Consider the following 16,236-nt stretch of genomic DNA (forward strand, 5'->3'; position numbering starts at 1 on the left):
TTATGACATTTAAATAAAACATTTATCTAAAGTGTTGTGCTGATAAAGGTCTCTATATTAATAAGATCAACTCCTCTAAATGTGTGTGTGTGTGTGTGTATGTGTGTGCACATGAGTGCACTTTCTTTCTTATCTCAATTAGTTATGCAAATATGTAATAAAAATGTAATATATATATATATATATATATATATATATATATATATATATATACCATGTGACATCTCAAAATTATCGAAAGCCAAAAACTATATAGTTTATAACTATATTAGATCGCTGCAGGAAGATTTGAAAATGATTTACGATCAAAAATTATTAATGTAATGTAGCTTGACTAATTTAATAACTACCTTAGAGACAAGAAGAAATATATCTTATAATTTTATAAAGCGGCGTTCATTAATCATGTTATCGTTACGCGCGAGAGAATTTCTTCAAATATATTTTTATTCATTTTGTTTGATTTGCACGCGCGCGTTCAGCTTTTTGAGATTTTAAATTAATAAAATACATCTGAGTCAATAAATATAACACAAAGTATAAGTAAAAACGTATAAGGAAGAAAAACACTATGTATATTTTGTTTCCTCGCAAAACATTTATTCGAAAAAAGCAATATTTCATTTTACATTTGCATACGCATGTATTTGAAATTCTCTTGCTTCGAGAAAAGCGATTATATGTAAATATCTATATCTCTAGAATTTTCTTACGTATCAACACTTTCGCGTAATACGCACGACTGCACAAAGTGATGCTAACCGCTAACCGCTAATCGGTCAGACTCATGCGCATTCTTAATTTTCATATCCCACCGCAATTGCTGACGAAAGCGCGTCGGTAATGTCAGTGTTAAATTGTTTAAAGTGCCGCAAAAACGCTCAACTGAAATTGAAACGGCGTTTCCCATCGAACCGGAAACCGTACGCCGCGCTGTTCGGCGCGTCGACCAACGCGGGATTTCGATATTGATGAAAGGATCCGTGAAGATGGGGCGGCCTCACTGCGTTTTGTTCCTCGTCTTGCGTACCTTTCAGATAGAACGCCTCGAATTGACCCTCGGGCAAGAGAATATCCTTCAGGGATTTATCGTTCGGATCGTACGCCGACGCGAAGCTAATTGACGTGATGAGAAAGCACAAGGCCTGTAATGAAGTTTGTTTGTTTTTTTTTTTATTACCAAAAAGAAATCAATTACGTTACAGCGATAATCGCTGAAAACTTTTGTAGAATTTGATATTGCACTCGACTATTGAATGTCGATAATATTGTTTGACCGATTCAACAATAGTTACATCGTTGGTATATAGTTTTGTCGAACATTTAAACAACAATGATATGATACGTACCAATAAGATGTTTCGCTCGTCCAACGTTATTATCACTTTCCGTTCCATTTCGCCGGTTATGTCGCGCGTGATCAAGATGATACTGAAAAATGACAAATAATGTAACACAGTTGTGTGAGAGCGACGCACAACGACAATCTGTCGCTATAACTCTCTCTTCTCTCTCTCTCTCTCTCTCTCCGGGACTCAAATCAATGAAACAAGAAAAGCGATAAATCAGGTCATTCGTTGGACTAATCGGAATACGCGCCACACACGTAGCGTCATTGCGAATGTATTATTGCGGCTAATGAGCTATAAAAAAAGGTCACGTTTGCACGTCCGTGAAAACGTTCGCCAACTTGCGTTTAGCGGCAAATAATCCATGAACAAGTGAATCTCTCTAATGTCGCGTGCGAAACGGGAGCGTAGTTTCGATTCGCAAGGTATAAACTTAGAGAGACAAAATATATCGTGCCTCTAATAACAAGCCTCGCAGAAACTAAGAGAAAATCGAAGTAACGTCAACTCTTGCTTTGAAGCGAACTTGAGAAATTAAAACAGAACTGGACGTGACTGAGCATAATAAAGTTTCAAAGCTTCTTTATAAGAGAGAAAAAAAATCGAAGTAAAAAATAAAATAAAAACTAAGACACGATTTTATTATTTATTTATTTTTCACGTTACTTCGTCGAGATAAAGCTTTACGAAGTTTTAGAAAAAAAAAAATATATATATATATGACAATGAAATTTTATCTGCATCTTCGTTTGTATGTCTCGCAACTTGTGCGTGCAATTCGAACGTTTAAACGCAGATCAATTTAGTTGAAGAGAGAGAGAGAGAGAGAGAGAGAAAGAGAGAAAAATTATAAATTTTAACATCTATTTTAATTCAATGTATTGTTTTAAATCTGTATCTTCACGAAATCTTTACGGAACGCTGCCTTGTAAACTCGCAGTATTACGGTCGCTCTCCATTCTCTTTCTCTGTTACGTGTACGTATGTATGTACATATACGTGCGTACCTTGACCGCACTCGACCATTACGGCATAAGCTGTTGACGAAATATAAGACACCTCTTGCACATTTTGCATTGTTTATTCTATTGCACTTCTTGCTGCACTTTGTTTTTTCACAAGTGAATTGAAAATGAAATTTAACAGCAATTTTAGGTATAAAATTACATAATTGAGAAAGAGACACTCGGTGTGTGTGTAAGACACGATAACTAATATTTGAGAGAAAATACGTTTCGAAACAACACAAAATTTTCGCCAAAATTTACAAATTCTCATACATTTGACGTATCGATAAATTTTTCATATCAATTTTCAATCCGATTTCAACAATCATTTCATATAAATCAGTTCTAATAATATTTTTCTAGAGTTATATATTGTTAAAAAAAGCGAAAATATATCGAAAATATTATTTAATGTGTCTTATAAAATTTCAGTCTTTTAATTATTTTTTTCAAACAATATCAAATTTGAAAAACGTGTAAGAAATATCTGAAAAAAAATGTAGGTCGTTTCTTAAATCATCTGTTATATTTGCGCGCAACATTGTTCTCACGAGCTTATTTATTTTCGCTCTACATAAAGCTACTTATATTTTAACGTTATCAGGACAAGAGTGAGAGTCTTCATAAATATTTACTTAATATTTTCATGATGCCGATCAAGAAAGAAAAGTTATTTTCGTAAATACTTTCTTTCACACGTGAGATGAAAAATATTATTCCAAGATGCAGTCTCAGTTCTCGTGTTAATGGTCAGAGCTTAACATATTCTTGGCTAATCGTTTATCATCACGTCAGATCATAGATTTTTGTTTATGAGATAAAGCATCAGTAAATAACTATGAAACGACGAGAGCACGAGAGCGAAAGTATTGAAGCAAAGCGTGACGAGAGACGCATGACTCGAACAATATTCTTCGAAGATTATACGTTCAAACAACAGAATTTGCGAATTGTCATTTCGTCGAGTCTGTCTCCTCCTTGAATCGTGTCGACAAAATACTGTAATAGAAAAGAAAGTTTCTTTTTGAAAGAAAGCCAATTTTTTTGGCCAAAAATTTTTATCTAAAACAATTGTCAATTTTCTAATTATCGCATCCATCAACAATAAACTCTTACGGATCTTAGACACGCGCACGTGTTTGACAAATAAAGTTAGTAAATATAAAAACAAAATCGCGCGAACTTTCGTGCGGAAAGCTGCGAAAGACTTACCCGCCTGAGATATCGCCAGGAAAAGTGAAAGCCAGGCAGCGCGGCACCAGCAGCTATGACGACGGCGAAGGCGACGTTTGCGATATAGAGGCGAGTTCCGAGCGTCACCGCTTCGCTCGGCGGCCTTGTCGCGTTCGATGAAATGGAATCGCCTCCTCGTCCGCAAAAACGGAAGTCGATGAAAGTGGAGAAACAAGCCGATCCGAGAGCCGCGCACGTTTGTTTTTTTGCCGCGCTATCGGGGCCTATCCAATCGCACGTGTCGGCATTGCCGATAGAGTATCTCCTCGAGTCGACCGACTCACCTTTTTCTCGATAATCACTTTTTAGACACACTTTGTTTCTACGCTGTCTTTTTGCTATCTACTCGACTTACAGCGGATTCGAAGTAACTAAATACGTATAGAAGTTATCGCTTTGGTCATCGCGCGCATATCTTGTTCTTATATGGAAAAATACATGATGTTGAGATATAGAGAACAAGAGAGAGCTTAGTTTAATTCTTATTAGAACATATCGAGCAGTAAAAAGAGAGAAAAATTATAGTGAGATCATGATTTAAGGATACATAATATGATTCAGCTTTGAATAGCACGACATAATTTAAACCAGAGCGCCATATATTGACAATGTAATAAAAACACAAGCAGTTTAAACACACACACACACACAATTAATATATATACAATTATATACATACATTCTATACATGCATATAAATAGAAATTATTTAATAATGTCATTTTCAAATAACGATATTTAATACTAAAAAATTAGTAACATATTAGATCACTATTATTAATGTCAATATCGCTGGCTTTTACTTTACAAAAATGTTGTTTGAACGACAAAGCGAGTTTACAAGTTTAGACACGTGATTTACGTCGCGATATTATGCGTTTGTCGATTTTATCGTCCGGAGATTTATAATTTATGTCATATTTGCGCATGTAGCACGCGCGCGCATTTATAATAATAAAATATAATACTTATTCAAATGTATGGAGAGCGAAAGACTAGAAAGTGATATGGAGAAATCATTGATGATTTAAATCCTAATCGCTAATTTTTTATCATATTAGCGATCATATTAATTTTTTATCATATTAGCGATCATATTATATATCGTCAAATAACTGTGATCGTTCGTTTTCAAATTACCAGGGGAAATCGTGTTTGTGACTTACACGACTAACAAGGAAATTCCGAAACTCTTATGAGTTTCCAGATAAATAAAATTCGTAATATGAGTAAAACATACATGCGAATTAATTACAACGTATTAAAAGATGTATGTTTCATTCAGATTAAAATTTTTATTTGAACTTGTGATACATTTTTATTTGAACTTGTGTATAATCTTCTTAATTTACAATTCAGCGATTGATCGCCGTATCAATTTTAAAAGCAAAGAGAAACACATACACGATTGTTCTTCAATTTGCTCAAATTCTAAATTACATGTGCGTATGCTACGTTTCTTTTTATAAAATTTATATAACAAACGCGCAATATGAAAAATTTGGAAACGCTGAAAAGATTTTCCAATCATTCCGTTGCTCATAATATATTTCACTTGTACAATGTTTATATATATATATGCATATGTATAAATTTATGCAGAGCGTTATATTCGAATATTTTATATGTATACAATATGGTCCAGGTTCGAGATAAATAAAAAGATGCCAAAGAATCATTTCTATTCGTTCATTTCTATTCGCTCGAATGTGCATAATCGTAACCAAAAAACGGCACTGCATTTTTTATATATGTAACATAAATCGATTACATATTTTTATTTTATTTAAGTGGTTTTTTGTATATATTATATTTTTAGGAAAATATCGAGTGTTTCTTTGGATGAGAAATATTGTAGTTAGCTTAACACCACAGCAGATCGCTAGTCATTTTTTTGTAAGTACTTTTCTAATGTTCTTTTTAACATACCCAGTAAGCAAAGTGTAAAACCATGACGGCAAATTGACAACAATTGCACAGTTGGCATGCAAATTGCTGTCTTTTTGACGACAAGTTGTTTGTTTTCAAGACAGACTTTGCTATCAGAGTAGTTAATACGGTTTAAGTAATAGTGTTGTGTATAAAATTACAAATATTCTCCACGAAATATAATAATATGTATATATATCACAGTAAAAGCATAGACTTTAACTAGTACACGTACAGACGTTAATACTTCTTATTGATAAATGTGTACATTTAGTGATGAAAAGTAAAATGTATAGATTTCACGCTTTTACTGTAACATACATGTACATATACGTGCTCTCTATATGCATACAAATATAATATTGAAGACTTCATTTATGTTTTATTTCCTACAATTGCACACCATCATATATTTATCATATGTAGATTATATATAGATTCAAGAATATATATATCTGTGAACAAAAATGTTTGGAAAAAATATATGTATACGCAAAACAAGAAAAATAGCAATAAATAAAAGTTTTATAAAACAAACTAAATAATTGCCTTATTCATATTTAATATGAGCGTTACATTTAAATTTTCATAAATTTCTTTTTTTCTCTTTTTCTCTTTCTATCAGTATACATCTATTTTTACAATAGATCTCTGTAAGAATGATAAATAAAATTTCAAAAAATAATGTAAAATCTACAATTATACACAATGTAATGTTTTACACTAAATATGTATTTTTTCTTTTATGTATATTTATACATATATATTTATATAGATGTGTATACACACACACATATATATATATATATATATCACATATATATCAGAAAAAAATTATATATAGTCAAACGCCGCTATTTTCTTCTCTTGTGTTACCTTTTCACTATTGTACATTCGCCGTGCGATCATCTACTTCGTGCTAGCGTAAAATTCAAAGAGTAGGAATGAAAGAGACATAATTAGAATAGCAGTCAATGTAATTCTGACTTGTCAAAAATAACGGCGCGTTTGTCTGTGTAAAATATATACATTATTTCTATATAAATACAACAAACCTCATTAAACTATACTTAATTTGTCTTCCATTACTTCGATCTTTCATAGAAAAAAAGGAGTTTTTTTTTACCAACATGTTACTTTCTAAAATCAGTCTGTATGTGTCAAGTAAAAAAAATATCCCCATCTTGTAATAAATTACTATTTATATACATTGAATATAAATATCCCTCTGTGTGAGTCATGGTTACATATATCAAAATATATAAATGCAATCAGACAGAATATAAATAAGAATCAAGTTTTGTCTTTGCATTGGGAGGCGAAGTAAACGGAGAAAACCAAGCTATCGAAAATCTTCCGAAAACCGCTTGAATCGACTTCCATCTGCTGTTACGAACCCATCTAGCTTCCTCTTTTTTAAGTTGTTCAATCCCCTGCACACAACCCACGTTTTCAATACGTATTACAATTCGTAACTTTTTCACTTAAATCTGCGACACAATCGTTCTTAATATACTTACAGTTTCGTCATTCCAAATGGCTTGCAATTGAGTGCCTAACATCACAGCAGTAAAAATGGCAAATAAAAGTGCCTCAAATCCCAAGAACAACAGTAACACTACTGTTAACGGTGGATTAAACGTGGAACATTCTCTCCATTCTTGTCTAACACATGTGGTGAATTGTTGTATACACAAAAATAGAGATTGTAACGATATACCTGCTATATAAAACTAAAACACAGTACAACAGAAAAGAATGTCATCATATTGTCATAAAAACTAGTTTAGAGAGATAGAGATTTAAAATAAAATCTTGTGTACAAAAAATACTGACTGTAAAAAGTACAAAGTATTTTTGATTGTTTTCTCCCACACAATTATTGACCCACGGACAATGGTGATCCATCTTTCTGATACACCTGTAATCAGATTAAGTAAGACTGTAATCAGTATTACAAACACACAAGCTCACAAATTTACCTTTGACAAACAGAACAATGATGTGCTCTATCTGGTTTGATAGAACAACATTTTGGACACTTAAAAATAACTTGCCCATCTCTAAACCCCATTTGTTGTATCATTTCTTTTGTTGCATTACCTTTTGGTACTGCACCCTGTAAAAAAAAATAAGATATCAACTTTAGTATATCTCTGATGCACATCTAATTTCCAGCAAGTCTCAGCAAATATATTGTCAATGTTCTATTAAATTACCGGATCTGTGAACATGGTTCTTAGATGTGATGCAAAAGCTAGGAATGCTAGAGACTGAAAAATAGCCATGTTAAAGCTGGAATATAAAGTGTGTATTGTAGGAATGAGAATTACTGCTGTTACTACAAATTCTGCATAAATGATAAGTATCCATGTTAATACTGCGCATATTATACCACATATGTCCTGCAAAAAATATATATATACTTTATATATAAAGCCACATATATTAACATAAATAATACACAAAACAGTTATATAATATATAATTGTATATAATAAATATTTATAAAACTTGCTTTTATACACCAGAGTTTTCCACCACAGCATCTATTATGGAAATCCTTTTCTCTGTGAAAAGGCATATAATCGTAATCCATTGTAGAAACTATTATTCACTGAACTGTACCTTTTGTAAAACATAAGGAAATTCACTAACATTTCCACTTTTGTACATACATGTGACAGTTTGTATCAATCATGTTCCTAAAAGTCATTGGATATAGTTATATTATTAAGATATAATTGTGTTGTGTTTTTAGTATTAAAAATATCTGTTTGACGTTTGTTTGTCCGCGATATATACACGAGAGAATCATATTATATTAAAGTCACACACATAAAAATAAAACAAGTTAAAAATAACAAAACTTCTTGTATAACCTTGCAAACTGCACACTCACATCGCTATGCAACAACATGTAACAGACGACGTATGTTCTTCATTGTTTTATTTTTTTCATAAAATGTATACACACAAAATGTTATGCAAATAACGATTGATTTTCTCTGATATTATCTAATTTATTATCGAAATGTCAAGTTTGTGTACTCAGTGATACACCATTACAAATACACATATTTGCTTCACTATTAAGTAACAAACATAACGTAGAGAGAAAGAAAAAAAAAAGAAAGACAGGAAAATCAGTTTGTGTAGAAATTATCTGTCTTTTCGTTTCTCCCTAAGTCGTCGTTTTTATACTGGCTTGCCATACAAATGCGTGTAAATCATCATCTTGACCGTGTAAAACCAATTAACCAAAGGGTCAAAAGAAGGAGGCGCGCCATATAGGTTCCCCTTGGAGTTCGTAATGATCGCGAGCGTAGACCGTGTCCAATCGCATTGCTCAATTCATCACATCAGCGAATGCGATACGAACTGCGTTCCGAAAGTTACCGCTTGTTGTGATCGGTATCAGCAGAGAGAAGACTGAGAGCGGCCAGACCTATAAGAGGAATGTGTAATCACTTTTCCGCCAGCGCAATGTCCATGGGTGATGCACATTGCAACTACGTAGCTATGTCCACGAACGACTTGTCGGTACGTACGTCATGTGCTATGTCCACACAACCATGCCGTTCTATTCTAAATTAACGTCACGTGACATAGAGGAAAGAGAAAACAACACGTGACTAAAGTCACGTGTCTTAAAAAACGTGATTGAAGTAACGTCGCGTGACAGGAAGAGAAAAAACAACACGTGAAAGTCACGTGACCTTAGTGACTCGTGCATGTGGCACGAAGTAGAACCATGTCCACGTTACGTAACGTACCGACAAGTCGTTTGTAGACATGGCTACGTAGTTGCCAATGTGCACCACCATGTGAACACAGCGCTAGCTTGCAGAGCGAAAAAGCTATTAGTTTTCGGCCGCTCTGTCTTCTCACTGATACCACGGTGATATTTCGGGATTTTCAGAAATCGGTCATGGATTACCACAGTCGAGATAGAGCTCAAATGGGACTTTATCTTCGGTGTGCCGCATGCGCCGCCAAGAATTTGACAGTAACGTAAGGGTGGGGGCGATGATAGACGGCCATATTGGCTACTTGTGACTTGGGAGGAACGAGTAAAAAATAACCCAACTTTCTTCATCCGTCATTGCTCGAGAGAAAATGTTGCCTTGTAGGATTGTTCATTGATTATTGCTACACTAATCTTGTCAACGTAACTGTGGTTTCACGCCGAAACATCTCATTGTTTGCACGAAAACTGTCCTTTCTTCTGCAAAATGGTGCGTTTACACTCTCGAAGAGCAGTTCGTCGTTCTCGCGATTCAAAATTTTCTTTAATTCTTCGTTCGAAACTTCTCTAATACGCGTAATATATCGCTTTCTGTTTTACTTTTGCCGTAGAGTTTCTTCGGTTTCGGCCAATCCGCCGATATAGAGATCACGTTGGATGGTGCTGAAACACGGAAGACAGCGGATATCAAGACAGAGGATGGCAAGAAAGAGCGACACTTGCTTTATTACGATGGAGAGACAGTGTCGGGCAAGGTAAGTTTGTTTTTTTGGAAAAAAATTTGTCATTTAGTTGTAACTGATTAAACTCGATTGATGGAGATTACAATTGAATAAAAAATGAAATGGTAACACCCATGCGTAATATATTCAATGTGACAGAAACTATGTACAATTTGTTTACTTTGTGTAAAGTTTATGGAACTTAAATATGAATATTATGTTTCTACATACGCACAAACAGACATAGTTTTAGTTTTGTGAGTAATTACTTGCGCAATTAATAGTCAGTAATAAGAAATTGTTATTAACTCTAGATATATATAAAGTTGAAAAATAAATTATTGTTTATATGTGTAACAAATACAAATTTTATATTTATATGTAGTACATTTTTATAGTATTTGATCAACGATCTTTTTATTAATAGATGACGTCTTCACAAAGGATTTATAAAACCTAACATACAATATGTATAGTTATATAACATGCAGCTTAACAAAATTTCTATAATTTCATTTATTTCTAATATTTTTTTTCTAATCTTCAAAGTTATATTAATCATATTTTTTATTAATGTAATAATATATTTTGTATTATATAGTTTATGATTTGTATTTTATTGTGCGTATGCATCTTTATATGTAAATTGTTTATTCTAATCTAATTTTTGCAGATTAACATTAGTCTAAGGAAAACTGGTAAATTAGAACATCATGGTGTCAAAGTAGAATTTATTGGGCAAATTGAGTTATATTATGACAGAGGTAATCATCATGAATTCACAAGCCTGGTAAAAGAGTTGGCAAGGCCTGGAGAGTTAACACACAATACAGTATACACATTTGAGTTTCCAAATGTGGAAAAACCATTTGAGAGTTACACTGGTTCCAATGTGCGATTAAGATACTTCTTGAAAGTGACAATTGTACGAAGACTTAGTGACATTGTAAAAGAACTTGAATTAGTTGTACATACTCTTAGTTCCTATCCTGACATGAATAATCCCATCAAGATGGAAGTTGGAATTGAAGACTGTTTGCATATCGAATTTGAATACAATAAAAGCAAGTAAGTTACATGCTGTAAAATATTTGCGTCGGTCTCTGAAGTTTTTTTTTTAATTTCACTTTACATGCCACGTATGTCTCTTTTTTTCAGATACCACTTGAAGGATGTAATTGTTGGCAAAATATATTTTCTTTTGGTTAGAATAAAAATAAAACACATGGAAATAGCAATTATCAAACGAGAAACTACAGGTTCTGGTACGTTATGGATAATTTACATGTACAATTTGACAGTAGAAATAGTGTTAATTATAATTTCTGCAGTTTTGAATGCATGCAGAATTGCATGCGACAAAAAAAATTGGAAAGCAAATTTTGGTTTGAATTGTATATTCTTCTAATATGTGGTACTATATAAGGCCATAATTAGACTATATATTTGCAGGCCCTCATACATTTACCGAAAATGAAACAATAGCAAAATATGAAATTATGGATGGTGCACCTGTTCGAGGAGAATCTATTCCTATAAGGGTATTCTTAGCTGGATACGATCTGGCGCCTACAATGCGCGATATTAATAAGAAGTTTAGCGTTAGATATTATCTCAATTTAGTTCTTATGGATGAAGAAGATCGGCGATACTTTAAGCAGCAAGTAAGTTTGTAAAAATACTATTTTTGAATTTTTCAAATAATTTTATTTTCTTGTATTTATGTTTTTAAAATGATGTTACTATGTGTATTGTTATCTTTACGATTTTATCATCTGTGCTTAGGAGATAACATTATGGAGGAAAGGCGAGAAGAGCAGAAAGTCGCAAACGGCTTCGCCACACATGCCATCGCATTTAGTGTCAGCTGAAACAGGATTTCCGCAGGGCGCCGCCCAGAATGGTCCACAATCAATGCCACCTATTACAGGTCAATTACCAACAAGTAACATCACGACCGTAGAAGATACTCCAGCGCCAATTGAAGGCATGACGCGAGAAGAGGGAGACGGCGAAGGCGAGAAAGAAGGTGGTCCGGAAAGTGATTGAGTTTCTGAATGCAGTTCTGTTTCTGGCGTCAATTATGGCCCAGATTAGTTAAGAATGTCAAATAGGCTGAGATGTGCAGCAAAGAAATTTAGCTTAAAAATATATCTCCTTTATTCCATCGGGAGATTTGTTTTTAGTAAGAAAAATAAGCAGGGTATGCAAAAGAGACGCCTGCTAGCGCGAAGTTGTACATATTTTGGATACATTATATATATATATATATACTTGAGAGCGAATGATTTATAAGTAGCAGATTATCGATCAAAATTATCACGATAAAGTAGAGAAAAATGCGAATTTGCCACTTGTGGAGGAAAATAATTCCGAGATTATTTTTTAACGAGCTCACATGTTGCTCGTTATAAATATGCAATGCGAACAAGCAGTATAAATATTCCTCAATGGACGGCTTACTAATCAAATATTTACCAACACAATACATTTTGCAAAACCATGCTGGGTGTTACAGTGTTCTAAATGTTTTATACAGATTCGCCCACTGACCCGCCCACTGTATAATTCTGGAAAAAAAAAAAAAAAAACATCTGGAAGTCTCTCTTTATGGCAGCGTATCATATTTTATGCAAAGAGAGTTTATAGTATGAAATGAATATATACTCACAAAGGCTGCCCCATATTAATCCGTTCACCTAGTCTACGACTGCTATAATGAAAGACACAAAAAAAAACTACTTATGTACATGATGTGTGCGCACGAACGCAACAGACACATACACACACATTCACGTGTTCTTTTGAAAAAAAAATGATTTATATACATGGAAACACATACATATGTAACATCACGAAAGCGAGAATGATCGCACTTATTTTTAGAACGAGTTTGTACAAAAAAAAAAAGAAAAAAAAACGAGGGAAAGATATCGAATCTTGCATGATACAAACTGTATAGATTTATCTTCAGCTTTGAGTTTAGCACGTTTGTGCATAGGGATGCAATTTCATAAGATAGACTTTTATATGTAAAACGTGAATTTTGCAATCAATCTCTTCCAGACACGAATTACAATATCTGCTCAAGTCGATATGCCTTTCTGGACACGAGAGTGGACTATGATAGATTAAATAATGGGGTAGCCGCCTCGTGTATTTATAATTATACATATATACTGTAATTACGTGTGTACATATACAAGGTGAGGCGTATAAAACAACTAACTAATAACTAAATAATTTTTTTTGGCAGTAATGACTGACTGGATTGTATAGATTGCCTAATTAGTTATAATAATACATCAGAAAAATGACACAGCGTAAATGCGTAAGTGAAAGCCACAGAATGTTTTTTTCAGAAAGAACACTAAAAACAATTATATGGAAATATCACTTCGTAATCTTTTTTTTTCAAAAGATTTTTATCAGTCATTATGAGCTATTCGATGCTGCGCTGTATATGTACACACGTACGTGTGTAACATCACTAACAACCATCAACAGCATATTTCATTTTTGCAGTTTTACAAGACAGGCTATACATATATTTGCACGGTAACGCTGACGTGGTTTCTGTAACAATCGGTTTCGTGGAATTGGCCAATCAAATTGATCGATTAGTCAAATTAATCAAAGTATGACTGGTCAATTTCATGAAAACTGGTTATTACTAGAGTTTAGTGTTGCCGTATAAACATAGTCACTGTAAAAATGAAAGCAATGCTGCTGCAAAGGAAAACCTATCGTTTTGTACTGTTCTATACATATATATATATATATATACATACATACATCATGAAGATTTGACTGTAAAAAAACATTATCGAGAAAATGCATTATTGAAATAATGTTAGATCCATACATATACGTTATATGTAACTTACTCTCGATAATTTTGTTTCATATATAAGTTTAATCAGATTTTTCATAAGCCACATCATTGTTATTTGTTGACTATGGGAAATAAAATTGAAGGAGAAATGTAGAAATAAAGGAACAGGAAAACACAAGAAAGAGAAGAATAATGAAGGAGAGAGAAAAACGTGTACATGTAGACGAAGTCCAAGGAGAAAAATCTGTGAATTTATTTGACATGTTAAATATTGTATATATATACAGATATATACATATTATCATGCGGTATGCAACTAGTTGTATATTTTAATGCCCACACATATGAATATATTATATATTGTATACAATGCATATATGTGCATACATGTATATTGGAAAATTATTACATTTGTTTTGTATATGTACCCGGTCCAGACTTGTATCCTGTCTATACTTTCATAGGATAATTTTTTAACATAATCAGATAAAATTAATTTACTGATATGAGGTCGAAATATTGTTACGGCGTTACAATGTGTTGGTTTTTTTTCGGTAAAAACTCGTAGGGCGGTTTGATTGTCGTTGATTAGTCAAATAATGGCTCAAATAAACACCAAGAATAAGTTGATTTCGATGGCGTGGATTTTTGGGATGCCTGTCGTTAGTCTTATAAAATAAACAAAGTTAATTTTACTTATTCAAGCACATCTACGGAGATGGAGGACCCTTAATCAATAATTCGAAGTTAAAAGTGCTTTTCGAAGATTTATACATGAGCAATAATCGTAGTTTCGTCTTAACAAAAAAAGTCAAGTATTTCTTTTTCTAATTTTGGTGAACTTTAAATGTTAAAAACACAATGAAAGAGATATTTTTCTTATTTGCTTGTATATAGCCCTTCAAGAAATATTACTCTTTTAAGAAGACAAATTTTTCTCTTTAAAATTGAACTGCGCAATTATAATAGTTTGTTGAATTGTTTCTAAATAATTTTTCTTGCAAAGAATATAAACATATATATATATAAACATTCTTCTATAAAAGAATCGATGTCGTGTGTGTATGTATTTATTGTATATGTAATTATTAATACATATTGTATTATCTATGGTATATATCATAGATAATACATATATACTAATACATATATATATATACATTAAGTTAATTTTGTTCGTGCGTTGAATAAAGTTCAAGTTTACATATCCAAGTTTATGACCAGTATTTAACGTAACTCGTTATAAAAGAGTTTGTGCGGAGACCCTAAAGCGCGCAAACGTTCAAAGCGAACGCACTCAATAAGTCTGTTCTTTTTATCTGCACTAAGTTGCACTATGAATGGACAAGCGAGGATAAATCTTGCTGTTGCGAGTCTGTCATAAGGTTCAGTCGAATAAGTATTGTTTATATATCTGTTTGATGTTGTTTTCCAAATATCTTGAGAATAACGAAATTAGGAATTATGTATTCAAGAAAAAAGCACAATGTACTGTATGTTAAACCGGAAGAACCAAAATTTCTACGAGACATGAAAGAACAAATTGGGTACAAGGAAGGTCCTACTGTTGACACAAAGGTTTTGTTTGTGTAATCTTATAATTGTACATGATTTTTAAATTACTTAGTGATAAACAGAAAATAAACATATTTGAATAATTATTAGAGAGAAGTGTTACCAGAAATTTCTGATAATGATGATGATGACAGAGAAGAGAGAGCTGACGAGAAGCCTGTTGTCGTTGTGGTAAAATCTGGTGATTTAACAGCGGAAGAAGCAAATGCTTTTAAAAAACAGAAAGACGAAGGTAATGAACAATCAAATTTTTTTAAACTTTTAAGATCAATGTGCGATATTACACGGTGTAGAGAATAGAAATCTTGTAGATATGAACACACTACTTCACAGTCTTCAATCAACAAAATTGTTCATTTATTTTTTCTTTCTCTGAAAGTATTATAAGTTTGTCATAATTTACAGAAGAAAATAATACTCGTGCTGATCTATCTAAAAAGGTCGTATTTCGCAAGACCAAAGCAACAGAAACAGAGAAAGAAAGTGACGCGACTGTCACAGATAAACCTGTAAAAAAGAAACCAAGAAGAGAAAAGCAGAAAGTTGTATTATCCTTTGATGCTAATAATGATGATGACAACTGAGAGAGTGCGTACGTGTTATAAGTGTACAAAATATATTTAAGTATAAACTATATTATTGTAAATAATAAAATATCAAATATATCTATCATCATAATTATAGAAGCACCCAATTAGAAAGTTCAGGGAAGGAAAATAGAAAATATTTCTATTATCATAGTTTGTAAATTGTTTATGAAATATGAAAAAGAAACTACAGTAAAATGTAAAGAGGGCATGTAAGAACTGTCATTTTTAATGTTTATTAAATTTTTTTT

The 16,236-nt window shown here is 32.6% G+C and overlaps 4 protein-coding genes across 7 annotated transcripts; 2 read left to right on the plus strand and 2 right to left on the minus strand.

Moving 5' to 3' along the window:
- Positions 1 to 288: 288 nt before the first annotated feature.
- On the minus strand, positions 289 to 3,801 carry LOC109864111. The gene is made up of 3 exons (XM_020445023.1): positions 3,569 to 3,801; positions 1,350 to 1,431; positions 289 to 1,145 (listed from the first exon to the last, which is right to left on the minus strand). Exons 2-3 carry the CDS (start codon positions 1,395 to 1,397, stop codon positions 882 to 884), a joined length of 312 nt encoding a protein of 103 aa, XP_020300612.1. The 5' UTR covers positions 1,398 to 1,431; positions 3,569 to 3,801; the 3' UTR covers positions 289 to 881.
- Positions 3,802 to 6,313: 2,512 nt separating this feature from the next.
- On the minus strand, positions 6,314 to 8,942 carry LOC109864103 (palmitoyltransferase ZDHHC3). Of its 2 annotated transcripts, none has more exons than XM_020445009.1 (7): positions 8,421 to 8,942; positions 8,037 to 8,223; positions 7,738 to 7,923; positions 7,501 to 7,637; positions 7,355 to 7,439; positions 7,039 to 7,251; positions 6,314 to 6,951 (listed from the first exon to the last, which is right to left on the minus strand). In XM_020445009.1, exons 2-7 carry the CDS (start codon positions 8,115 to 8,117, stop codon positions 6,790 to 6,792), a joined length of 864 nt encoding a protein of 287 aa, XP_020300598.1. In that variant the 5' UTR covers positions 8,118 to 8,223; positions 8,421 to 8,942; the 3' UTR covers positions 6,314 to 6,789. The 2 variants fall into 2 exon arrangements, with proteins under 2 accessions (XP_020300598.1, XP_020300599.1); XM_020445010.1 differs by having other exon boundaries at positions 8,401 to 8,942.
- Positions 8,943 to 9,447: 505 nt separating this feature from the next.
- LOC109864169 (vacuolar protein sorting-associated protein 26B-like) lies at positions 9,448 to 12,972 on the plus strand. The gene is made up of 6 exons (XM_020445128.1): positions 9,448 to 9,756; positions 9,878 to 10,021; positions 10,662 to 11,056; positions 11,147 to 11,253; positions 11,441 to 11,652; positions 11,774 to 12,972. The coding sequence occupies exons 1-6, from the start codon at positions 9,754 to 9,756 to the stop codon at positions 12,035 to 12,037; spliced, it is 1,125 nt and encodes a 374-aa protein (XP_020300717.1). The 5' UTR covers positions 9,448 to 9,753; the 3' UTR covers positions 12,038 to 12,972.
- A 2,199-nt stretch (positions 12,973 to 15,171) lies between these two features.
- LOC109864182 (uncharacterized protein KIAA1143 homolog) lies at positions 15,172 to 16,202 on the plus strand. 3 transcript variants are annotated; one of them, XM_020445154.1, is made up of 4 exons: positions 15,172 to 15,401; positions 15,489 to 15,630; positions 15,804 to 15,990; positions 16,083 to 16,202. In XM_020445154.1, the coding sequence occupies exons 1-3, from the start codon at positions 15,288 to 15,290 to the stop codon at positions 15,980 to 15,982; spliced, it is 435 nt and encodes a 144-aa protein (XP_020300743.1). In that variant the 5' UTR covers positions 15,172 to 15,287; the 3' UTR covers positions 15,983 to 15,990; positions 16,083 to 16,202. The 3 variants fall into 3 exon arrangements, with proteins under 3 accessions (XP_020300743.1, XP_020300744.1, XP_020300742.1); XM_020445155.1 differs by having other exon boundaries at positions 15,804 to 15,986; XM_020445153.1 differs by lacking the exon at positions 16,083 to 16,202 and having other exon boundaries at positions 15,804 to 16,076.
- The last annotated feature ends 34 nt before the right edge of the window (positions 16,203 to 16,236 follow it).

The sequence above is a fragment of the Pseudomyrmex gracilis genome, unplaced genomic scaffold (genome assembly GCF_002006095.1).
Source record: "Pseudomyrmex gracilis isolate BER0280 unplaced genomic scaffold, ASM200609v1 scaffold_17, whole genome shotgun sequence".
Classification (NCBI taxonomy): domain Eukaryota; kingdom Metazoa; phylum Arthropoda; class Insecta; order Hymenoptera; family Formicidae; genus Pseudomyrmex; species Pseudomyrmex gracilis.

What these genes read in the sequence shown, in the direction of transcription:
- LOC109864111 (XM_020445023.1), bottom strand. Translation starts at nt 1,397, where the DNA reads ATGGAACGGAAAGTGATAATAACGTTGGACGAGCGAAACATCTTATTG. An exon ending in ACGAGCGAAACATCTTATTG is followed by an intron (nt 1,146 to 1,349) that starts GTACGTATCATA and finishes ACTTCATTACAG; the next exon opens with GCCTTGTGCTTTCTCATCAC.
- LOC109864103 (XM_020445009.1), bottom strand. Translation starts at nt 8,117, where the DNA reads ATGGATTACGATTATATGCCTTTTCACAGAGAAAAGGATTTCCATAAT. An exon ending in GAACCATGTTCACAGATCCG is followed by an intron (nt 7,638 to 7,737) that starts GTAATTTAATAG and finishes TTTTTTTTACAG; the next exon opens with GGTGCAGTACCAAAAGGTAA. An exon ending in AATACTTTGTACTTTTTACA is followed by an intron (nt 7,252 to 7,354) that starts GTCAGTATTTTT and finishes ACTGTGTTTTAG; the next exon opens with TTTTATATAGCAGGTATATC.
- LOC109864169 (XM_020445128.1), top strand. An exon ending in GAGAGACAGTGTCGGGCAAG is followed by an intron (nt 10,022 to 10,661) that starts GTAAGTTTGTTT and finishes TAATTTTTGCAG; the next exon opens with ATTAACATTAGTCTAAGGAA. An exon ending in ACGAGAAACTACAGGTTCTG is followed by an intron (nt 11,254 to 11,440) that starts GTACGTTATGGA and finishes ATATATTTGCAG; the next exon opens with GCCCTCATACATTTACCGAA.
- LOC109864182 (XM_020445154.1), top strand. Translation starts at nt 15,288, where the DNA reads ATGTATTCAAGAAAAAAGCACAATGTACTGTATGTTAAACCGGAAGAA. An exon ending in GTCCTACTGTTGACACAAAG is followed by an intron (nt 15,402 to 15,488) that starts GTTTTGTTTGTG and finishes AATAATTATTAG; the next exon opens with AGAGAAGTGTTACCAGAAAT. An exon ending in TAAAAAACAGAAAGACGAAG is followed by an intron (nt 15,631 to 15,803) that starts GTAATGAACAAT and finishes CATAATTTACAG; the next exon opens with AAGAAAATAATACTCGTGCT.